General features: G+C 45.2%; 1 protein-coding gene across 1 annotated transcript in view; it reads left to right on the top strand.

Annotated features, from left to right (window-relative positions):
- Nucleotides 1-18697, top strand: part of PCNT (pericentrin) — a 251434-nt gene that overhangs the window by 141430 nt on the left and 91307 nt on the right. Inside the window, exons 27-29 of the mRNA XM_065413237.1 lie at nucleotides 1581-1743; nucleotides 14474-14686; nucleotides 16805-16843. Coding sequence (XP_065269309.1) covers nucleotides 1581-1743; nucleotides 14474-14686; nucleotides 16805-16843 — 415 coding nt within the window. The remainder of the gene's footprint in view (nucleotides 1-1580; nucleotides 1744-14473; nucleotides 14687-16804; nucleotides 16844-18697) is intronic.

Below are 18697 nucleotides of genomic sequence, written 5' to 3'. Positions count from 1 at the left end.
CTTTCAGACCCCTCTGAAGCGATCTTCCTACACAAAACAGTGATGACTGACCCTGGAGGGGGCCACTTCTACTGAGGAAAACTGTCATGACAGAGGCTTCTTAGGAAAGGGGTAAAGGGCAATAATGAAGGATCCTAACCCCACATACTTGCAAATATACTTTGCATGGCTTACATACTGTAAAATGGGGTGGAAGACTTTTACAATGAAAACTAGTACATAGCTGAATGACGAAACCTGTAGATGTTTCAGCGATGGCAAACTGAGAACTTGGAATTGAGTTAAGCACTGCAAGGAGAAAGATCCATCATGTGTTTCACAATATTGTGAATCTCTGTAACTCTAAAGAGAAACTTTTGACTCCACTGGGAGCCAGTAGCAAAATTACCTTTGACTTCAGTGAGATTGAGCCATAAAACCCATTTTTAAAGTCATGCATTATGCGGTGAGGTGGTTGTTTGAAAAGACCTACCGTATATACTTGATCATAAGCCGGTTCTTTTTTTAAGCCGACCCACCCAAGATGGATAAGTAAAAATGGAAAATTTTTATAACCCGTTCATAAGCTGACCCTATAATTCAGGGGTCAGCAAACTTTGGCTCCTGGGCCATCAGGATAAGCCGCTGGTGGGCCGAGATGGTTTGTTTACCTCGAGCGTCCGCAGGCATGGAGGTAAACCTATTTAAACAAAGTGTCCCGGCGTGCCAGCTGCTTACCCTGACGGGCTGGGACAGCAACTGGTGGGGAAATGTTTTTTTGGGGGGGGGAGAAGCTGGGAGTCAGGGGAGTAACCCCTGTGATCACCCCCCACATGACCCCACCCCTAGCCCAGGACCCCCACACTCTCCCCATCCTATCCCTTCCCACCTTATCTGGGGAGGGCCAGGGGAGGATGTGTCTGGCCGGGCAGGAGCTGCTCCAGCAGGCTGGGCAGCGCGGCAGGAGCTGCTCCAGCAGGCTGGGCAGCGCGGCCGCAGCCTGCTCCAGCGGGCTAGGCTGGGCGGCGCGGCCGCAGCCTGCTCCAGTGGCGTGGCCACGGTCTGCTCTTGGGGGTGGGGCTGAGCGGCATGGCTGCAGCCTGCCAGCCCTAGAGCTGCAGCTGCTTTGGAGGCTGGGGGGAGAGCAGCATGGCCCGAAGTGGAGAGACTTTGGCCCCGCCTCTTCCCTTCCGGCTTTGCTGGCTGTGCTGCCTCTCCGTGCTGCCTCTGTTGGGGGGAGGGGCTGTGACCCACCTCTCCCTCTCTATACCCGTTCATAAGCCGACCCCCTTCTCTTGTGCTTCCCTTTTTTACTAAAAAAATTCGGCTTATGAACGAGTATATACGGTATTTTTATTATTACTGCTTCAAAACACTTAGTTGGCTATTAATACATTAAAACAAAGTCCTATAATAAAACATGTTAGGAATATGTAGCAATTAAGCTACAAGCTGCTTTGTAATTGGCAGAAGCACTTGATAGATAAATATTACAAAAATCAAAATAAGTTCTCTTTTTATAAGGGTTCAGATTATCATTTCAGTTCATATGTTTAGCATTGTATGTTGTGATGTACCTTTTTTTTTTTTTTTTTTTTTAGTTGGAGAAAACACATGAAATTCATGCTCACTTTGAGGAAGAATTCAGCCGCAGAAATCAGGAAACTGCCCAAGTGGTTAGTCAGCACCATGATCTTATGGAGTGTCTAAATGAGGAAAATGAGGCAAAGAATCAACTGGCACTGGAGCTTCATAAAGCAGAAGGTAAGGAAATGAAACAAAAACAAATTTCAGATGCTATTTATATAATATAAAAAAACGTATTTGGAGGTGGATCAATGAATTTATAATGCATATTTGATTGCTTTACCTGCCCACTTTGGCATTCTAAATCCCTGTGTTACTTGAAACATATGTCCTCTTTCTCCCCTCAAATGTGGCACTTGCCTCCCCACCATCAGAATTACACTTACCTGAGGCCCGGAATGGGCCCAGTGTTCAGTACTGTATTAGTGGCATGTTTTTTATGCTAAAAATGTCAGGACTGTAAAAACCAGTATCTCACATTCTTGCATGGCTAGAAATGGAATGGGAGCTTTATACCATTCGGAAAGGGGAGATGCCTAGTTTCCCAATGGGTCCCAGCACTCACAGCTAGTCCAGAAAGGACCCACATGACAGTAGAAGGAAATATTTGATGAGGATGTATGCAAAGGAAATTATAAAAGACATGGGAGACAAAAGAAAGAAAAGGCTATTAACCGGAGAGCATTGAATACCATCTGTCAGGCAAAATTGGAATTGCTAAATAATTATTTTACTTTGTCTATCACTGAAAGAAACAAGTGACCTTAGTACTTGATGTTCGTAATTTTAAAACTAGCAGGATGTGATGAAAATTACTCAGAGTATTACAGGAAGTAATCAAGGAACTCTGTCATTAGCAGTTGCTTTTGGAAACTTTTTCTTAGACAGAAGTCCCAAGAGATGCATAGGGGAAACATACTGTCAGTTTTGGGAAATGTGAGACCCAGTGAAGTACAAACCAGTTGTTCTCTGACGACTTGGGAAATAAAAGCCAGCATTGGTTTAAAAGACCGATGGTCGCACCAAAATGCATGTAATGTCATTCCTTGTCAAATAACTAGTTTAATAGTATTGTTGAGTTTTTGTAGTGTGCTTTTATGTGCTCAAAGCACTCAGAAATGTTACCTAATTAAGCCTGATGCCAACCTTTGTAGGCAGATATTATGCCCATTTTACACATGAGGAAATTAATCAGCAAAAAGGCTGTGTTGTCCATTTCTTTGGAGAGTGAGGGAGAGAGGCTGTTTAGAGAAGGGGTAATGGTTGTCACAGTTACAAAGAAGGATGCTATAAGCAGGAAGGGGAAGAGAACTGTTACGAATAAGACATGAAATCATGGATTTAAATGGGAGAGAATTTCAACTTTAAATATCTATTTTAAGAAGTGCTGATATTGAAGTGTTACACTCTCTTACAAATATATTTAAAACAGGGGGAAAATGTGTTCTGGCATCATGGCATGCCCCTAAAGGCAGTGGTGGAATCCATCAGTACTTGAGATCTTGGTTACAACTTGATTATATGAATGGGTGTGATACTCCTTTTGAAAATTCTTTTGTTGTTTCTTGTACATGGTAAATTTTACTGTTAAGAACATAAAAATGGCTATACTAGGTCAGACTAATAGCCCACCCAGACCAGTATTTTGTCTTTCAGTGGGGGCTGGTGCTAGATGTTTCAGATGGAGTGAACCGAACAGGGCAATTTATCGAGTGATCCACGCCCTGTTGTCCTATCCCAGTTTGTAGCAGTCAGAGGTTTAGGGACACCCAGACCAGTGGGTTGCGTCCCAGCCTTCTTGGCAAATTGCCTTGGATGGACCCGTCCTCCATGAACTTATCTAATTATTTTTTGAACCCAGTTATGGTTGTGGCCTTCACAAGATCCCCTAGCAACGAGCTCCACAGGCCGACTGTGTGTTGTGTGAAGAAATATTTTCTTATGTTTATTTTAAACCTTCTGCCTATTAATTTCATTGGACGGCCCCTGGTTCTTGTGTTACGTGAATAGATAACTAACACTCCCCTATTCACTTTCTCCACACCATTCAGGATTTTATAGATCTCTGTCATATCCTCCCTGAGTTCTCTTTTCCAAGCTGAACAGTCCCAGTCTTCTTACTCTCTCTTCATATGGAAGCTGTTCAATAGCTTTACTTGTTTTTCTAGCCTTCTCTGTGTTTTTTCCAATTGACCAGAACTGCACACATTATTCAAGGTGTGGGTGTACCATGGATTTATATAGTGGATTTAAAGTTAACATGTAACAGATCTGCTTTTACAGTGGTTTTCAACCTTTTTTTCATTTGCGGACCGCTAAAAAAATTTCGAATGCAGGTGCAGACTCCTTTGGAAATCTTAGACATAGCCTGCAGAGCCCAGGTTGAAAACCACTGTTCTGTGGTAACGACAGCCTTCTGTGGACCCTTTAGACATAGTCTGTGGACTGCCAGGGGTCTGCGGATCACAGGTTTAAAACCTCTGTGCTAGTATATATCTAAATTTTGGCTTGTATAAGTTACAAATAAATGTTCTTTAAGGAATTTCTTTCATAAATCTGTGCTATTATTTGTGCAAGGCACACCTCTGGCACAACTGGACCTGTCTAATAGCTCAAAGAAAACTTAAACATCTTGTATGCACTATCAATACATATACTGAGAATTAGCCAGATTCTTCTGTCATATGCCCTTATTTTAGTTTATTTTTTCCCTGCAGACAGGCTTTGGAGCATCTTAAAATGCCCTTAGTATGTTATGTTTTTTTTTTTTTGTACGATTGAACTAAGATACAGTACTGAATTTAAAATAAATGGGTTGTTCTTCGAGTGCTGTCCCTGTGGGTGCTCCACTTTGGGTATTGGTGTGTCCCGGCACTGTTGATCAGAGATTTATGGTAGCCGTGTCTGCGCGGATAGGTGTCTTGCGGTGCCGCTGGTGCCGCATGTGGTGCGCGCATGACCTGAGCCCTCTAGTTCCTTCTCAACTGTCCTCGGCTGAAGACGGAGCTCTGGGGCAGTATTAGCACTCTTCCCTAAAATAGTTAAAAAATAGTTTAATTAGATAGTTAGATAGAAAGTTATAGTTACCGTTCGTGTTAATTCCCCCCCCCCTCCCAATAAAACTATTTTGTTAGCTACCTCCTCTCAGGGGATGGTTATCCGTTAAGATGCCTGGCTCCTCAGGCTTCAGACACTGTGGCTCCTGCGTGAAGCTATGCCCATTTCAGATGGGCATTCATTGTGTGTACGCTGTCTGGGTGAGGAGCATAACCCCCAAAATGCCCCCACTGCAGCAATTTGAGAGCCAGAGCCCGATGTGATAGGGATCTCCGGCTAAAAATGATTTTAATGGAGAAATCCCTCCAACCCGATTCAGACAAGCAGACTGCCTCTCTAGACACTCCTCCAATTGAAAAAGGAGACGTACCTTATGAAAGACCAAAAAAGAGGGCTCAGAATTCTCCGCAGAGAGTACCGCGAAAAGAAAGGCTCCTGCCAGGTCGCTACCTCCAATGCCGACATATGCTCGGGGGAGCACCTATGATGCTCCAGGCACCTCCAGCAACGCCGAGGTCCGAGCAAAGGAGACAGAGTCGAGGCACAAAGACATGCCTCCTCCATGGCACCAAGTTCACCTGCAAGGGACTCGGCACCGAGCATCTCCTCAGGCACCATGCCTACGCCCTCGGCACCGACAACACAGTCGGCACCGGTGGGAAAAAAACAAGTCGGCACCGGCCGCACTGACTAAACAGTCACAGCATTTGTCGGCACTGACGCGGGCACCAGTGAGAGCAGACGTCATGGCACTGATGGTCCAGACGTTGGCACCACACAGTCTCTGTTCCATCAGAAAGAGCTGGTGATACCGTCGGCACCGCACTCCCCGATACTCGGTACCGAGGGTTCCCTGACAGGCTATGGAGGAGATCCCAACAGCTCTCACGACATTGCACAATTTTCCAGTGAAGAAGAGGAGGAGATGCAGGAGCAAAACACCTTCTCACTACACCATTCCTCACCAAAAGAACGCCGACCACCTTGGAGCAATATGGGACCAAGATACCACCAGACGACTCAACCATGGTGCAGACCACCATGGATATACTCCCCTATGGCCTTCCTAATGCAGTGGGCACATTGGGAACCCTGGGCTTCTTACACGGTCCACATTCCAGGCTACCCACAGCGCACAGACGCGAACTGCACTCTAACCCTGCATCTCCCACACTGCAGCCCATGGAGACTCAGGACGTAGGCGAGGACACGGAAACTAGAACAGACCAAGAAATTACCTCTCCTGCTCACAACACTTCCTCCTCCCCAGATGAGGCCATTATGCCCCCAATGCTAACTTGAGCAGACAATTTCAAGTAGTTTCAAGAACTGTTTAAGCGGGTCACTCACAGCCAGGAAATACCACTAGAGGAGGTGCAGACAAACCAGCACAAGCTGGTACAAATACTACAACCATCATCTACTTCCAAGATCGCTCGTCCTATCAACGATGCCATCTTGGAACCGGCAGAGACCGTCTGGCAGACACCAGCCTCAATTCTGCCAATGTGCAAAAGGGGCAGACTTTCTCTTTGCACATCTGCCCCCCAACACCTTAGTGGTCAATGTTGCGAATCAACGCGGCAAGCAACAACAGTTTAAATCTACACCACAGGAGAAAGAACACACGAGACTCTACCTGTTTGGGTGTAAAGTTTATTCTTCAGGCACCATACAATTCAGAGTGGCCAATCTGCATTGTTAGCTAAATATTATTATGATAACTATGTGAAACTTAGCTCGTTCATAGCAGAGCTCCCCAAGGAGAAAAGGTCACAGTTTCAAGCTATCATCAATGAGGGTCAACTGATAGCTAAAACAGCCCTACAAGTGTCACTAGACACTGCAGCCAGAACCATGGCCACAGCTGTAGTGATGTGCCGGTGATCCTGGCTACAGGCCATGCATAAAACCAAGGAACTGCCAACAAAGGTAGAAGACGTACTTTTCGATCGAGAAAAGCTTTTCTCAAAGAAAACTGATGAGGTGCTCCATTTGATGAAGGACTCTTGGGCCACCCTCCGCACTTCGGGGATTTATACCCCACCTGCGAAGAGAAGAAGGTACCATAGAATCATAGAATATTAGGGTTGGAAGAGACCTCAGGAGGTCATCTAGTCCAACCCCCTGCTCAAAGCAGGGCCAATCCTTAACTAAATCATCCCAGCCAAGGCTTTGTCAAGCCGGGCCTTAAAAACCTCTAAGGATGGAGATTACACCACCTCCCTAGGTAACCCATTCCAGTGCTTCACCACCCTTCTAGTGAAATAGTGTTTCCTAATACCAACCTAGACCTCCCCCACTGAAACTTGAGACCTTTGCTTCTTGTTTTGTCATCTGCCACCACTGAGAACAGCCTAGCTCCATCCTCTTTGGAACCCCCCTTCATGTAAATCCCCCCTCACTCTTCTCTTCTGCAGACTAAATAACCCCAGTTCCCTCAGCCTCTCCTCGTAAATCATGTGCCGCAGCCCCCTAATCATTTTTGTTGCCCTCTGCTGGACTCTCTCCAATATGTCCACATCCATTCTGTAGTGGGGGACCAAAATTGGATGCAATACTCCAGGTGTGGCCTCACCAGTGCCGAATAGAGGGGAATAATCACTCCCCTCAATCTGCTGCCAATGCTCCTACTAATACAGCCCAATATGCCATTGGCCTTCTTGGCAACAAGGGCACACTGCTGACTCATATCCAGCTTCTTGTCCGCTGTAATCCCCAGGTCCTTTTCTGCAGAACTACTGCTTAGCCAGTCGGTCCCCAGCCTGCATGGGATTCTTCCGTCCTAAATGCAGAACTCTACACTTTTCCTGTTGAACCTCATCAGATTTCTTTTGGCCCAATCCTCCAATTGGTCGAGGTCACTCTGGACCTTATTCCTACCCTCCATCGTATCTACCTCTCCCCCAGTTTAGTATAATCTGCGAATTTGCTGAGGGTGCAATCCATCCCATCATCCAGATCATTAATAAAAATGTTGAACAAAACCGACCCCGGGGTCACTCCGCTTGAAACCGGCTTCCAACTAGACATCGAGCTGTTGATCACTACCCATTGAGCCGACAATCTAGCCAGCTTTCTATCCACCTTTTAGTCCATTCATCCAATCCATACTTTTTTAACTTGCTGGCAAGAATACTGTGGGAGACCGTATCAAAAGCTTTGCTAAAGTCAAGATATATCACATCCACCGCTTTCCCCATATCCACAGAGCCAGTTATCTCATCATAGAAGGCAATCAGGTTGGTCAGGCATGACTTGCCCTTGGTAAATCCATGTTGACTGTTCCTGATCACCTTCCTCTCCTCCAAGGGCTTCAAAATGGATTCCTTGAGGACATGCTCTATGATTTTTCCAGGGACTGAAGTGAGGCTGACTGGTCTGTAGCTCCCCAGGTTCTCTTTTTTCCCTTTTTTAAAGATGGGCACTATATTTGCCTTTTCCCAATTGTCCGGGACCTCCCCCGATTGCCACGAATTTTCAAAGATAATGGCCAATGGCTCTGCAATCACATCAGTCAACTCCCTCACCACCCTTGGCTGCATTAGATCTGGACCCATGGACTTGTGCATATCCAGCTTTTCTAAATAGTCCTTAACCTGTTCTTTCACCACTGAGGGCTGCTCACCTCCTCCCCATACTGTGTTGCCCAGTGCAGCAGTCTGGGAACTGCCTTTGTCTGTGAATACCGAGGCAAAAAAAGCATTGAGTACTTCAGCTTTTTCCACATCATCTGTCACTATGTTGCCTCCCCCATGCAGTAAGGGTCCCACACTTGCCCTGACAACCTTCTTGTTGCTAACATAGCTGTAGAAACCCTTCTTGTTACCCTTCACATCCCTTGCTAGCTGCAACTCCAGTTGTGTTTTGGCCTTCCTAATTACACCGCTGCATGCTCTAGCAATATTTTTATACTCCTCCCTAGTCATCTGTCCAAATTTCCACTTCTTGTAAGCTTCCTTTTTGAGTTTAATCTCACCAACGATTTCACTGTTAAGCTAAGCTGGTCGCCTGCCATATTTGCTATTCTTTCTGCATGTCGGGATGGTTTGTTCCTGCGCCCTCAATAAGGATTCTTTAAAATACAGCCAGATCTCCTAGACTCCTTTCCCCCTCATATTAGCCTCCCAGAGGATCCTGCCCATCAGTTCCCTAAGGGAGTTTGTCTGCTTTTCTGAAGCCCAGGGTTCGTATTTTGCTATTCTCCTTTCTTCCTTTTGTCAGGATCCTGAACTCAACCATCTCATGGTCACTGCTGCCTAGGTTGCCACCCACTTCTACTTCCCCTACCAATTCTTCCCTGTTTGTAGGCAGGAGGTCAAGAGGAGCACGGCCCATAGTCGGTTCCTCCAGCACTTTTACCAGGAAGTTGTCCCCAACACTCTCCAAAAACTTCCTGGATTATCTGTGCACTGCTGTATTGCTCTCCTAGCAGATGTCAGGGTGATTGAAGTCCCCCATTAGAACCAGGGCCTGTGATCTGGAGACTTTGGTTAATTGTCCGAAGAAAGCCTTGTCTACCTCATCCTTCTGATCTGGTGGTCTATAGCACATGCCCACCACGACATCACCCTTTTGTTCTTGCCTCTAAACTTAACCCAAAGACTCTCAACGGGCTTTTCTCCAGTTTCAAACTGGAGCTCTGAGCAATCATACTGTTCTCTTACATGTAATGCAACTCCTCCACGTTTCCTCCTGTACCTGTCCTTCCTGAACAGTTTATACCCATCCATGACAGTGCTCCAGTCATTTGAACTGCCCCACCAAGTTCCTGTTATTCCAATCATATCATAATTCCTTGATTGTGCCAGGACTTCCAGTTCTTCCTGCTTGTTTCCCAGGCTTCTTGCGCTCATGCACATGCACCTAAGATAACTAGCCGATTGCCCTACTTTCTCAGTATGAATCAGGAGGTCTCCCATCTTGTACCCTCCTCCTTGTGTTTCCTCCCGGTATCGCACTCCCTCACCTCTGGGCTTAGGTCACTATCCCCCGGCGAACCTAGTTTAAAGCCCTCTTCACTAGGTTAGCAAGCCTGCCTGCGAAGATGCTTTTCCCTCTCTTCATTAGGTGGATCCCATCTCTTCCTAGCAATCCTTCTTCCCGGAACAACATCCAATGGTCGAAGAATCCAAATCCCTCTCTCTGACATCACCTGCGTAACCACGCATTCACCTCCACAATTGACAGTCCCTACCTGGGCCTTTTCCTTCAACAGGGAGGATGGACAAGAACACGCCTTGCGCCTCAAACTCCTTTATCCTTCTTCCCAGAACTATGTAGTCTGCAGTGATCTACTCAAGATCATTCTTGGCAATATCATTGGTGCCCATGTGGAGAAGTAGGAAGGAGTAGTGATCCGAGGTCTTGATCAGTCTCGGTAAGCACTCCACATCCTGGATTCTAGCTCCAGGCAAGCAGCACACTTCGAGTCTCCTGGTCTGGTCGGCAGATGGATGACTCCGTCCCCCTTAGGAGGGAGTCCCCGACCACCACCACCTGTCTCCTCCTCTTGGGAGTGGTGGTCATGGAACCCGCATCCATAGGACAATGCATCCTATGCCTTCTGGCCGATGGGGTCTCCTTATGATACCTTCCCTCACAGGGCCCTTCCAAATCCTTCTCTGCAGTAGTACCTGTGAAGAGACCCGTATCAGATACCCAGAGACTCCTCTAACAACCGGCAACAACATTGGCCTTACGTCGAGGAACGCCTCAATCACAGGCGCCAACTTCCAATCAGCCCCTCCAAAACCGCAATTTTGAAAATTTGGTCAAGGGTTTGAACGACCTCCCTCACCAGACAGCGCCTATGCCCGACCCATTCCCAATTTTTGGTCATTGACTTTGCCCTTTTTATCACATCTGGACCTCAATAACATTGAACCAATGGGTTTTAGAAATAATCCGTTTGGGATATACCATCCCCTTCACTTCCTGATCACCTTCCCTATCCTCCTCCCTGTCCCTCTTCAGGGACCCTTCTCATGAGCACCTATTATGACAAGAAGTCAATCATCTTCTACAACTAGGTGCCGTGGAATGAGTTCCTTCACAATTCAAAGGGAGGGGATTGTAGTTCCATTATTTCCTGACCCAGAAGAAGAATGGGGGATGGAGACCTAATCTGGACCTAAGGCAACTCAATAAATTCGTATGCTCCCAAAAATTCAAGATGGTCACATTGGGCACGATACTTCCAGCGCTGCAACAGGGGGACTGATTTTCAGCCCTCGACCTTCAAGATGCTTATTTCCATATCACCATTCATCCCGCTTACAGGAAATTTGTGTTTCACGGTAGGACATGAACACTTTCAGTACAGAGTTCTACCATTCGGCCTATCTGCAGAAAAAGACCCAGGGGTTACAGTGGACGAGAAGCTGGATATGAGTCAACAGTGTGCTCTTGTTGCCAAGAAGGCTAATGGCATTTTGAGCTGTATAAGTAGGGGCATTGCCAGCAGATCGAGGGACGTGATCATTCCCCTCTATTCAACATTGGTGAGGCCTCATTTGGAGTACTGTGTCAAGTTTTGGGCCCCACACTACAAGAAAGATGTGGGAAAAATTGGAAAGAGTCCAGCGGAGGGCAACAAAAATGATTAGGGGGCTGGAGCACGTGACTTATGAGGAGAGGCTGAGGGAACTGGGATTGTTTAGTCTGCAGAAGAGAAGAATGAGGGGCGATTTGATAGCTGCTTTCAACTACCTGAAAGGGGGTTCCAAAGAGGATGGATCTAGACTGTTCTCAGTGGTACCAGATGACAGAACAAGGAGTAATGGTCTCAAGTTGCAGTGGGGGAGGTTTAGGTTGGATATTAGGAAAAACTTTTTCAGTAGGAAGGTGGTGAAGCACTGGAATGGGTTACCTAGGGAGGTGGTGGAATCTCCTTCCTTAGAGGTTTTTAAGGTCAGGCTTGACAAAGCCCTGGCTGGGATGATTTAGTTGGGAACTGGTCCTGCTTTGAGCAGGGGGTTGGACTAGATGACCTCCTGAGGTCCCTTCCAACCCTGATATTCTATGATTCTATCTACTGCTCCCAGATTTTTCTCCAAAACCCTAGGGGTAGTCGTGGCACATTTACGCCAACAGGGAATAATGATCTTTCCCTACCTGGACGACTGCCTTATCAAAGGCCCAGCCCTACAAGAAATGATGGACACAGTCTAGACCACTATCACACTATTCCGGGAGCTAGGGTTACAAATAAACAAATGAAAATCGATTGTAATCCCGGTCCAACAACTGGACTTCATCAGGGCACATCTCGATGCTATAGAAGCCAAGGCTTCCCTACCTCAGGCGAAATTCATAACTCTCGCAAACCTTAGCTCAGATTTACAAGTCATCCCTCAAATATGCGGTTGTACTGTCCTGCAACTACTAGGACACATAGCAGCCACAATGTTCATGGTACGACATGCAAGACTACACATGCGATGCCTACAAGGCTGGTTACGCAAGGTATACATACCCAGTAAACACAACCTACACAAATGACTCTCAGTACCACCCAGTGTCCTGGACACTCTACAATGGTGGACAAGACCACAAAATGTATGTATGGGCTTCCCTTTCCAGCAGGAACCCCCATCCGTTGTGATCACCACAGATGCCTCACTGTTGGGCTGGAGTGCCCATATGAATCATCACACGGCCCAAGGCAAATGGTCTCTGGCAGAGACTGAGCTACACATCAACGTACTACAGCTATGTGCAGTCCGCAATGCCTGCAGACAATTCCTATCTCATATAAAGAACAAATCTATTTGCATTATGACCAATAATATTGCATGCATGTCTTACATCAACTGCCAAGGAGGCGCTCATTCACACCCGCTACGCACCAAAGCCATAAAATATGGAACTGGTGCACACAACACTACATAAACATCTTGGCATGGTACCTGCCTGGCTGTCAGAATGCGACAGCGGACACACTCAACAGGTACTTCTCCCAAGACCATGCTGATGGGGAATTCCCATCATCGACCTGTTCGCATCCCCAACAAACCGCAAATGCGCAATGTTCTGTTTGCGAGCAGGACTCTGACCACGATCACTGGGGAACACCTTCCTCATCAAATGGGAGGCACAACTCATGTATTTATTTCCACTGATATCACGCATGACACACTAGATACGAACAGACAGGGCCAAGGTTATCCTCAGAGTCACGACATAGCCCAGACAAGCATGGTATCCTTATCTGATGCGAATGGCGGTATGTGCCCCACGAGCCCTCCCTCCTAGTCCAGACCTGCTGTCTCAGCACCACAGTCGTACTCTTCACCTGAACCTGGAGCTACTCCACTTACAAACATGGCTCCTACATGGTTCCACCATGGTGAACTAATCTACTCAGAACAAGTTAAACATGTGTTATTAAACAGCAGGAAGATGACCACGCTTAATACTTGCCTTCAAAAATGGAAGAGATTCTCCGCCTGGTGTCAAGAAAGACAATTAACAGCCTCTACAGTACCACTAGTGCTGGAATACCTACTGGAGCTGAAAAGTTCAGGTTTAACAATGAGCTCGATCAAAGTTCATCTGGTGGCCATTATAGTGTTCCATCAGGAGATCGATGGAACCTCAACATTCGCGGACCCAACTACTAAACGCTTCCTCACGGGTCTCGTGAACGTTTACCCAGAAGTTTGTTGGCCTAGCCCAACGTGGGACCTCAATCTGGTGCTGAAATGCCTCACCAGACCACCATTCGAACCATTCGTCATCTGTTCCGTGCTACATTTATCCATGAAAGTGGCCTTTCTGGTTGCTATTACTTCTGCCAGAAGGGTGAGTGAGATAGGTCCGCTCATGGCTGATCCTTCATACACAGTATTCTTCAAAGAAAAGGTTATGCTATGTCTGCACCCAAAGGTTACGTCTACATTTCATCTGAACTAACCAATCCATCTCCCTACATTCTACCCTAAGCCTCTCAGGAATCCAAGAGAGGCCACCCTGCACCCACTGGACTTTAGACGTGTGCTAGTGTTTTACCTTGAAAGGACCAAACCCTTCCGGAATTCTCCTAGACTTTGTCTCTACTATTGAGCGCTCAAAAGGGGAGACAATATCTACTCAGAGATTGTCTAGCTGGATCTTCACTTGCATTCAACTGTGCTATCGTATGCAGAATACAGAACCACCGGAACACATTAGAGCACATTCTACTAGATCTGTTTTAATCTCAATAGCGTTTCTACATAGTGTTCCAATATTAGAGATTTGTAAGGCGGCCACTTGGGCCTCTGTCCACGCATTTGCTGAACACTATGCAATCACTCATGACTCCAGGGGTGACGCCATAGTGGGTCTCACAATACTTACCTCAATGACTCAAACAAACCCGAAGTCCCCTGAGGGGCACTGCTGTACAGTCACCTGAAGTGGAGCACCCACAGTGACAGCACTCGAAGAAGAAGGGAAGGTTACTCACCTTGTGCAGGAACTGAGGTTCTTCGAGATGTGTGTCCCGGTGGGAGCTCCACTACCCGCCCTCTACTTCAGAGTTCGCAGTAGGGACTCTGTGGTAGAGAAGGAACTGGAGGCCTCAGGTATTGTGCACGCTACATGCTGCACCAACGGCACCGTGACCCGCCTACTGCGCACGCATGATCTGCGGGGACACTGCTACTGTAAATCTCCGATCAGCAGCGCTGGGATGCACCAACACCCGAAGTGGAGCACCCACAGGGACACACATCTCGAAGAATCTCAGTTACTGCACAAAGTGAGTAACCTTCCCTTCCTATTGGTGATAGTTTGAATAGTTAGTTGATAGTACTTTATGTAAGAAATTCAGTGTCTACTCTTTTAGTTTACCTTTGGATTTTAGGTATCATTGAAGGCTATGTAGTAGAGAAAGCAGCCTTAGAAGAGGCAATGAGCCTGAAAGAAGAATCTGAACGACGCCTTGTTTTGGAACTGGAGAGCTTGCAGGAACAGTTTCAGAAGCTAACCCAGGAACAGGCAATACTCTGTGAGGAGCGGGATATGCTAATAAGTCAAAAGAAAGCTCTGGCTGCCAACGTAGGAGAAATAGAAGTTGGTAAGTAATGCTTTAATAACATTTATTGATATTTCTTTTGTATAATGGTCGGTTGAATAGCTCAGGACAGGAAAGGGTAGAGCAGGGACTTCCCGTTAACTTTGAAAATAAATAAACCCAGACATGACACTTCTGGTTTTAGAAATAAGATGTTGCTGTTAATGAGGAGTACTCCAATGTCTAGTGACAAATGGAAGGAGTATGGAAATATAAGCATGATGAACTAAAAGTGATACTGTATGGAAGGTGATGTAATTGATAATGAGGATCTGTCAACTAAAATTTAGTTAACTGATAGAGCATAGGCAGGAGAGAAAGGGAAAAAGAAGTAGATCTGTGTCACTAGGGGCTTGTCTACACTACCTCCCAGGCAGCGATCGATCCAGCGGGGGTCAATTTATCGCGTCTCATATAGACGTGAAAAATCGACCGCTGAGCGCTCTCCTGTCGACGCCGGTACTCCACCAGAATGAGGCGCGTAAGCGGAGTCAACGGGAGAGCGTCTGCTGTCAACTTACTGCAGTGAAGACACTGTGGTAAGTAGATCTAAGTATGTCGACTTCAGCTACGCTATTCACATAGCTGAAGTTGCGTATCTTAGATCGACCCCGCATGATAGTGTAGACAAGCTCTAGAACACCACTACAGTACCAAGGAAATGGACTGAAAATGCAGGAAGTAGTTAAATAACTTGGATAAGGCTAAAATAATTAAAGATGCAGGATAAATTGTAATGGGCATCTGCTATAAACTCCCTACAGACTAGAATTCAGTGAGTCAAAACCCCTGGGGAAAGCAATCTAGGAGGGACAAGTAGGAGGAGGCTTTAATGATCTGGACTCTAGACAACTAGACAGCTATTTGCTGACAGCAGAGGAATGTAGAGTCTCAGGGCTACTGGGTTCAATTTCAGGCATTCTTTAGACTATTCTGTCCCGAGTATTCACCCTCCCCCCAAAATCCCTGTTCCTCTCTGCTCCTGTTTGCCTCCAAACCTTCAGGCTCTGCACCTCTCCTCTTCTATTTACCACCTGCCCCCTCCCCCCTCTGCTCCTATCCAACCTCTTGTTCTGGCTCCTGCCTTTCTCCTCCTATGCTACTCCTATCCACCAGTCCAACCTCCTCTGTCTCTTGACACCTACCCCTTCCGCTCCTATCCATCCCCTCCAACTCCTGTCTCCCTCTGCCCTGTCCCCATGGCTCTTCCCTACTCTCTGGCTCCTGCAACCCTACATTCCTCTCACAGGATGATGCCATCAAAAATCTTGATGTTTTATCTCTATTAGCTGATACGGAGGCACTGTATCAAAATCTCAGAAATGGTATTAGCCTGAGGAAAGATAATTATATCTTTAGAGGAAAATCTAAGACTTGAGTAGTGAAAATAACCTGTGGTGGCTGTGACACTAACTTGCTCCACTTGTAGACTCCACAGGCCTCTGCTGAGCTCTCACTGTTTGTCATGAGCAAGCAATGGACTGATTACAACATAAGGTCCATCAGAATATTTGCCCCGACCAGTGCGTCTAGAAAGGCGGGGAAGAGAGAAAGGAGAAACAGTATTTTCTGCCATGTGTAGGATGACAGAGTTTCAGACATCCACAGAGAGAGACAAAATAATCATATCAGGACATGCTGATGTTGTTTTGTGATCTTTATGTTGCCAGGTGGTTATGGCTTTGAGTCATGTGTCCCACTGGAAATAATGCAATGTCAGGATATCACCGTCCAGTTATTTTAGAGTCTCTGAAGTGCTTTTCAGTGTACGACTGATTTAGAGGTTAAAGGAGCTCTGAGTACTTAGCAAGGAAAAAAAGTAAGAAACACATGAAACTTTGGGGAAGAATTGCCAAATGAAAGAATTCAGTAGATACAGGACCTCAGTAAAGAGATGGCCAGGTGCCTGGCAAAATTGTACCCAAAATGGGCTATATAAAAACAGTAATGCATGGTCAGCATATATGATTAGCAACTACTTCTCCACATTGAGACAGGTTACCTTTAGGAATGCTACAAAGTTTGGCATTATCCCTATTCTGTGTTAAATTCATTAGTGATCTGGAAGATGGAATGAATCAAAATGTCCTATTTTTGTCTTGTACGTGTTTCTATTCATAGGAGTTCCTGTTGCTAATGTAGCAAAAAAGGAAGATTCAGGTTTGTAACAGTGTGATTTCATGAGAAATGATGTGGATTAATTAATGACTTTGAATTTAATCTAACAAAGAGGAATAGTACTTCAGAACTATGCCCAATAAATTATTAATTAATTTAATAAATTACTATTAATATTGTGGACATGTTTAAGACATTACTTTCACAATTTAACAAAAACCACTAAACTTGAATTATGTAAAAAACTTAATTCATTAATCAATATTTATTAAATGATATCAGTCTGCTGATGTCAGTCTTAAATTCCATAGTGCAATTATAAGCAACCAAAATCGTTGTTTTGAGCAGACAAAAATGTTTTATAAATATGCTATGAGGTTCTAATTGTGTGGCACTGGGTTTCTTAGAGGGTAAATGTATTCTTAAAATGTAGCAACACCAAGTGCAGGAGATCTAGAGATGGTGAATGAAAGAGAACTGAAGGAACTGGAAGGAGGATTGTGGTAGCAGAATGAAGAGAGAGTAGGAATGGGGAGGAGGAGGAGGAGGACAGGAGAAAGGTAAGAATGGACTAAAGGGAAGGACGAGTTCTCTTGAAAGAACATATTGGGGAAATTGGTAGAGGAGGAAAAATAAATCTGAAGGGAAATAGTGGAAAAGATAGAGGGGGGAAAGGATTCTCAGAGGAAGGAATAAACGGAAAAATAAGGGAGACAAATGGTTTTAAATGACTATTGAAGTCTAATGCTAAAATAAATGCAAACAGAAGTTTTGCTTTTATATGCAAATGAGAAATTTTGAGTTAGCTCAAAAGTGCAGCCATATCGCTTTCTCTATACATGGTTGTGTGCGTAATGTACATATGGCTCTGATAAATTAAGAGGAACAATGCTTTTCTTCTGAGAAGCCCCAAAATGTATATCCTGGGATACTTGTGCATGCTAGGACGGCTCTAGGCTTGTGGGGGAAGGACATGAGTTGGGGGACTGCATTTTTCAGGCAGCTGAGGTGGGATTATCTGGCCAGATCACAGTCCAGGATATAGGGAGAGGGCAGTGCTGAGCTCTGTCTCCAACTGCTGCAGCTCCATTCCTTTTGTTTGTCCAGCTCCCACATGTGTCTTCCAGCTCTCTCTCAAACGCTACTATGGTTTTTTTTTTTTTTTTTTGCGCAGTGTAGACTTACCCTCACATGCCTACTAGGCCCTTGTCCTTAAATCTGACCCTGTGGCATGATTGAGAGTCTGGCTGTGACATGTAAACAGGATTGGGTTTTGAAATTCACCATCTAGTTAAACTCCAGCTATTGTAGAAGTTAACTGTTAAAGGCCTAACAAGCTACTTATACTAGGAGTGTGAAGCTATAACGTTTCCTTTTTTATTTTTTCTAATTTAACAAATCAGATTTTTTAAAATTTAAAATAGTACTCTTCCTCTTGTTTGGAATTATTGTTTGTAGTGCTGGGTATTTGTATAAAAATCATACTGGATTTCACTTATGTTTTTTATTATTATTTTTGGATGAGCCAACAAAGCTGTGTTATGTTGATGTGAAAAATGAGCTTCCTAATGGAATCTACCATAGCATTTTCTAATGTGATTTTTGAGTCACCCAAGAGGGATTGCATGACTTGAGCTAGCATTGATAAAACAATTTCAATTTGATTCTCTACTCAGAGTCAAATCAGTGACCTGACAATCTGTTAGTGTTACCTTTAATTATATATCTATACATTTTGAGAATCAGACTCCTCTGTAACACCAAAAGGAGAGAAAAATAACAAGACTGACAAAGCAGAGTACAGTTACTGACATTGCATTAATGCACAATCAGATATTAAGTTTTGGCAACAAATTTCCCATTCTACATAGAGTTTATGGGCCTAATTAGATTCCA

Source organism: Emys orbicularis, chromosome 11 (assembly GCF_028017835.1).
Source record: "Emys orbicularis isolate rEmyOrb1 chromosome 11, rEmyOrb1.hap1, whole genome shotgun sequence".
Classification (NCBI taxonomy): domain Eukaryota; kingdom Metazoa; phylum Chordata; order Testudines; family Emydidae; genus Emys; species Emys orbicularis.
This window is presented reverse-complemented; position numbering and strand designations above follow the sequence as displayed.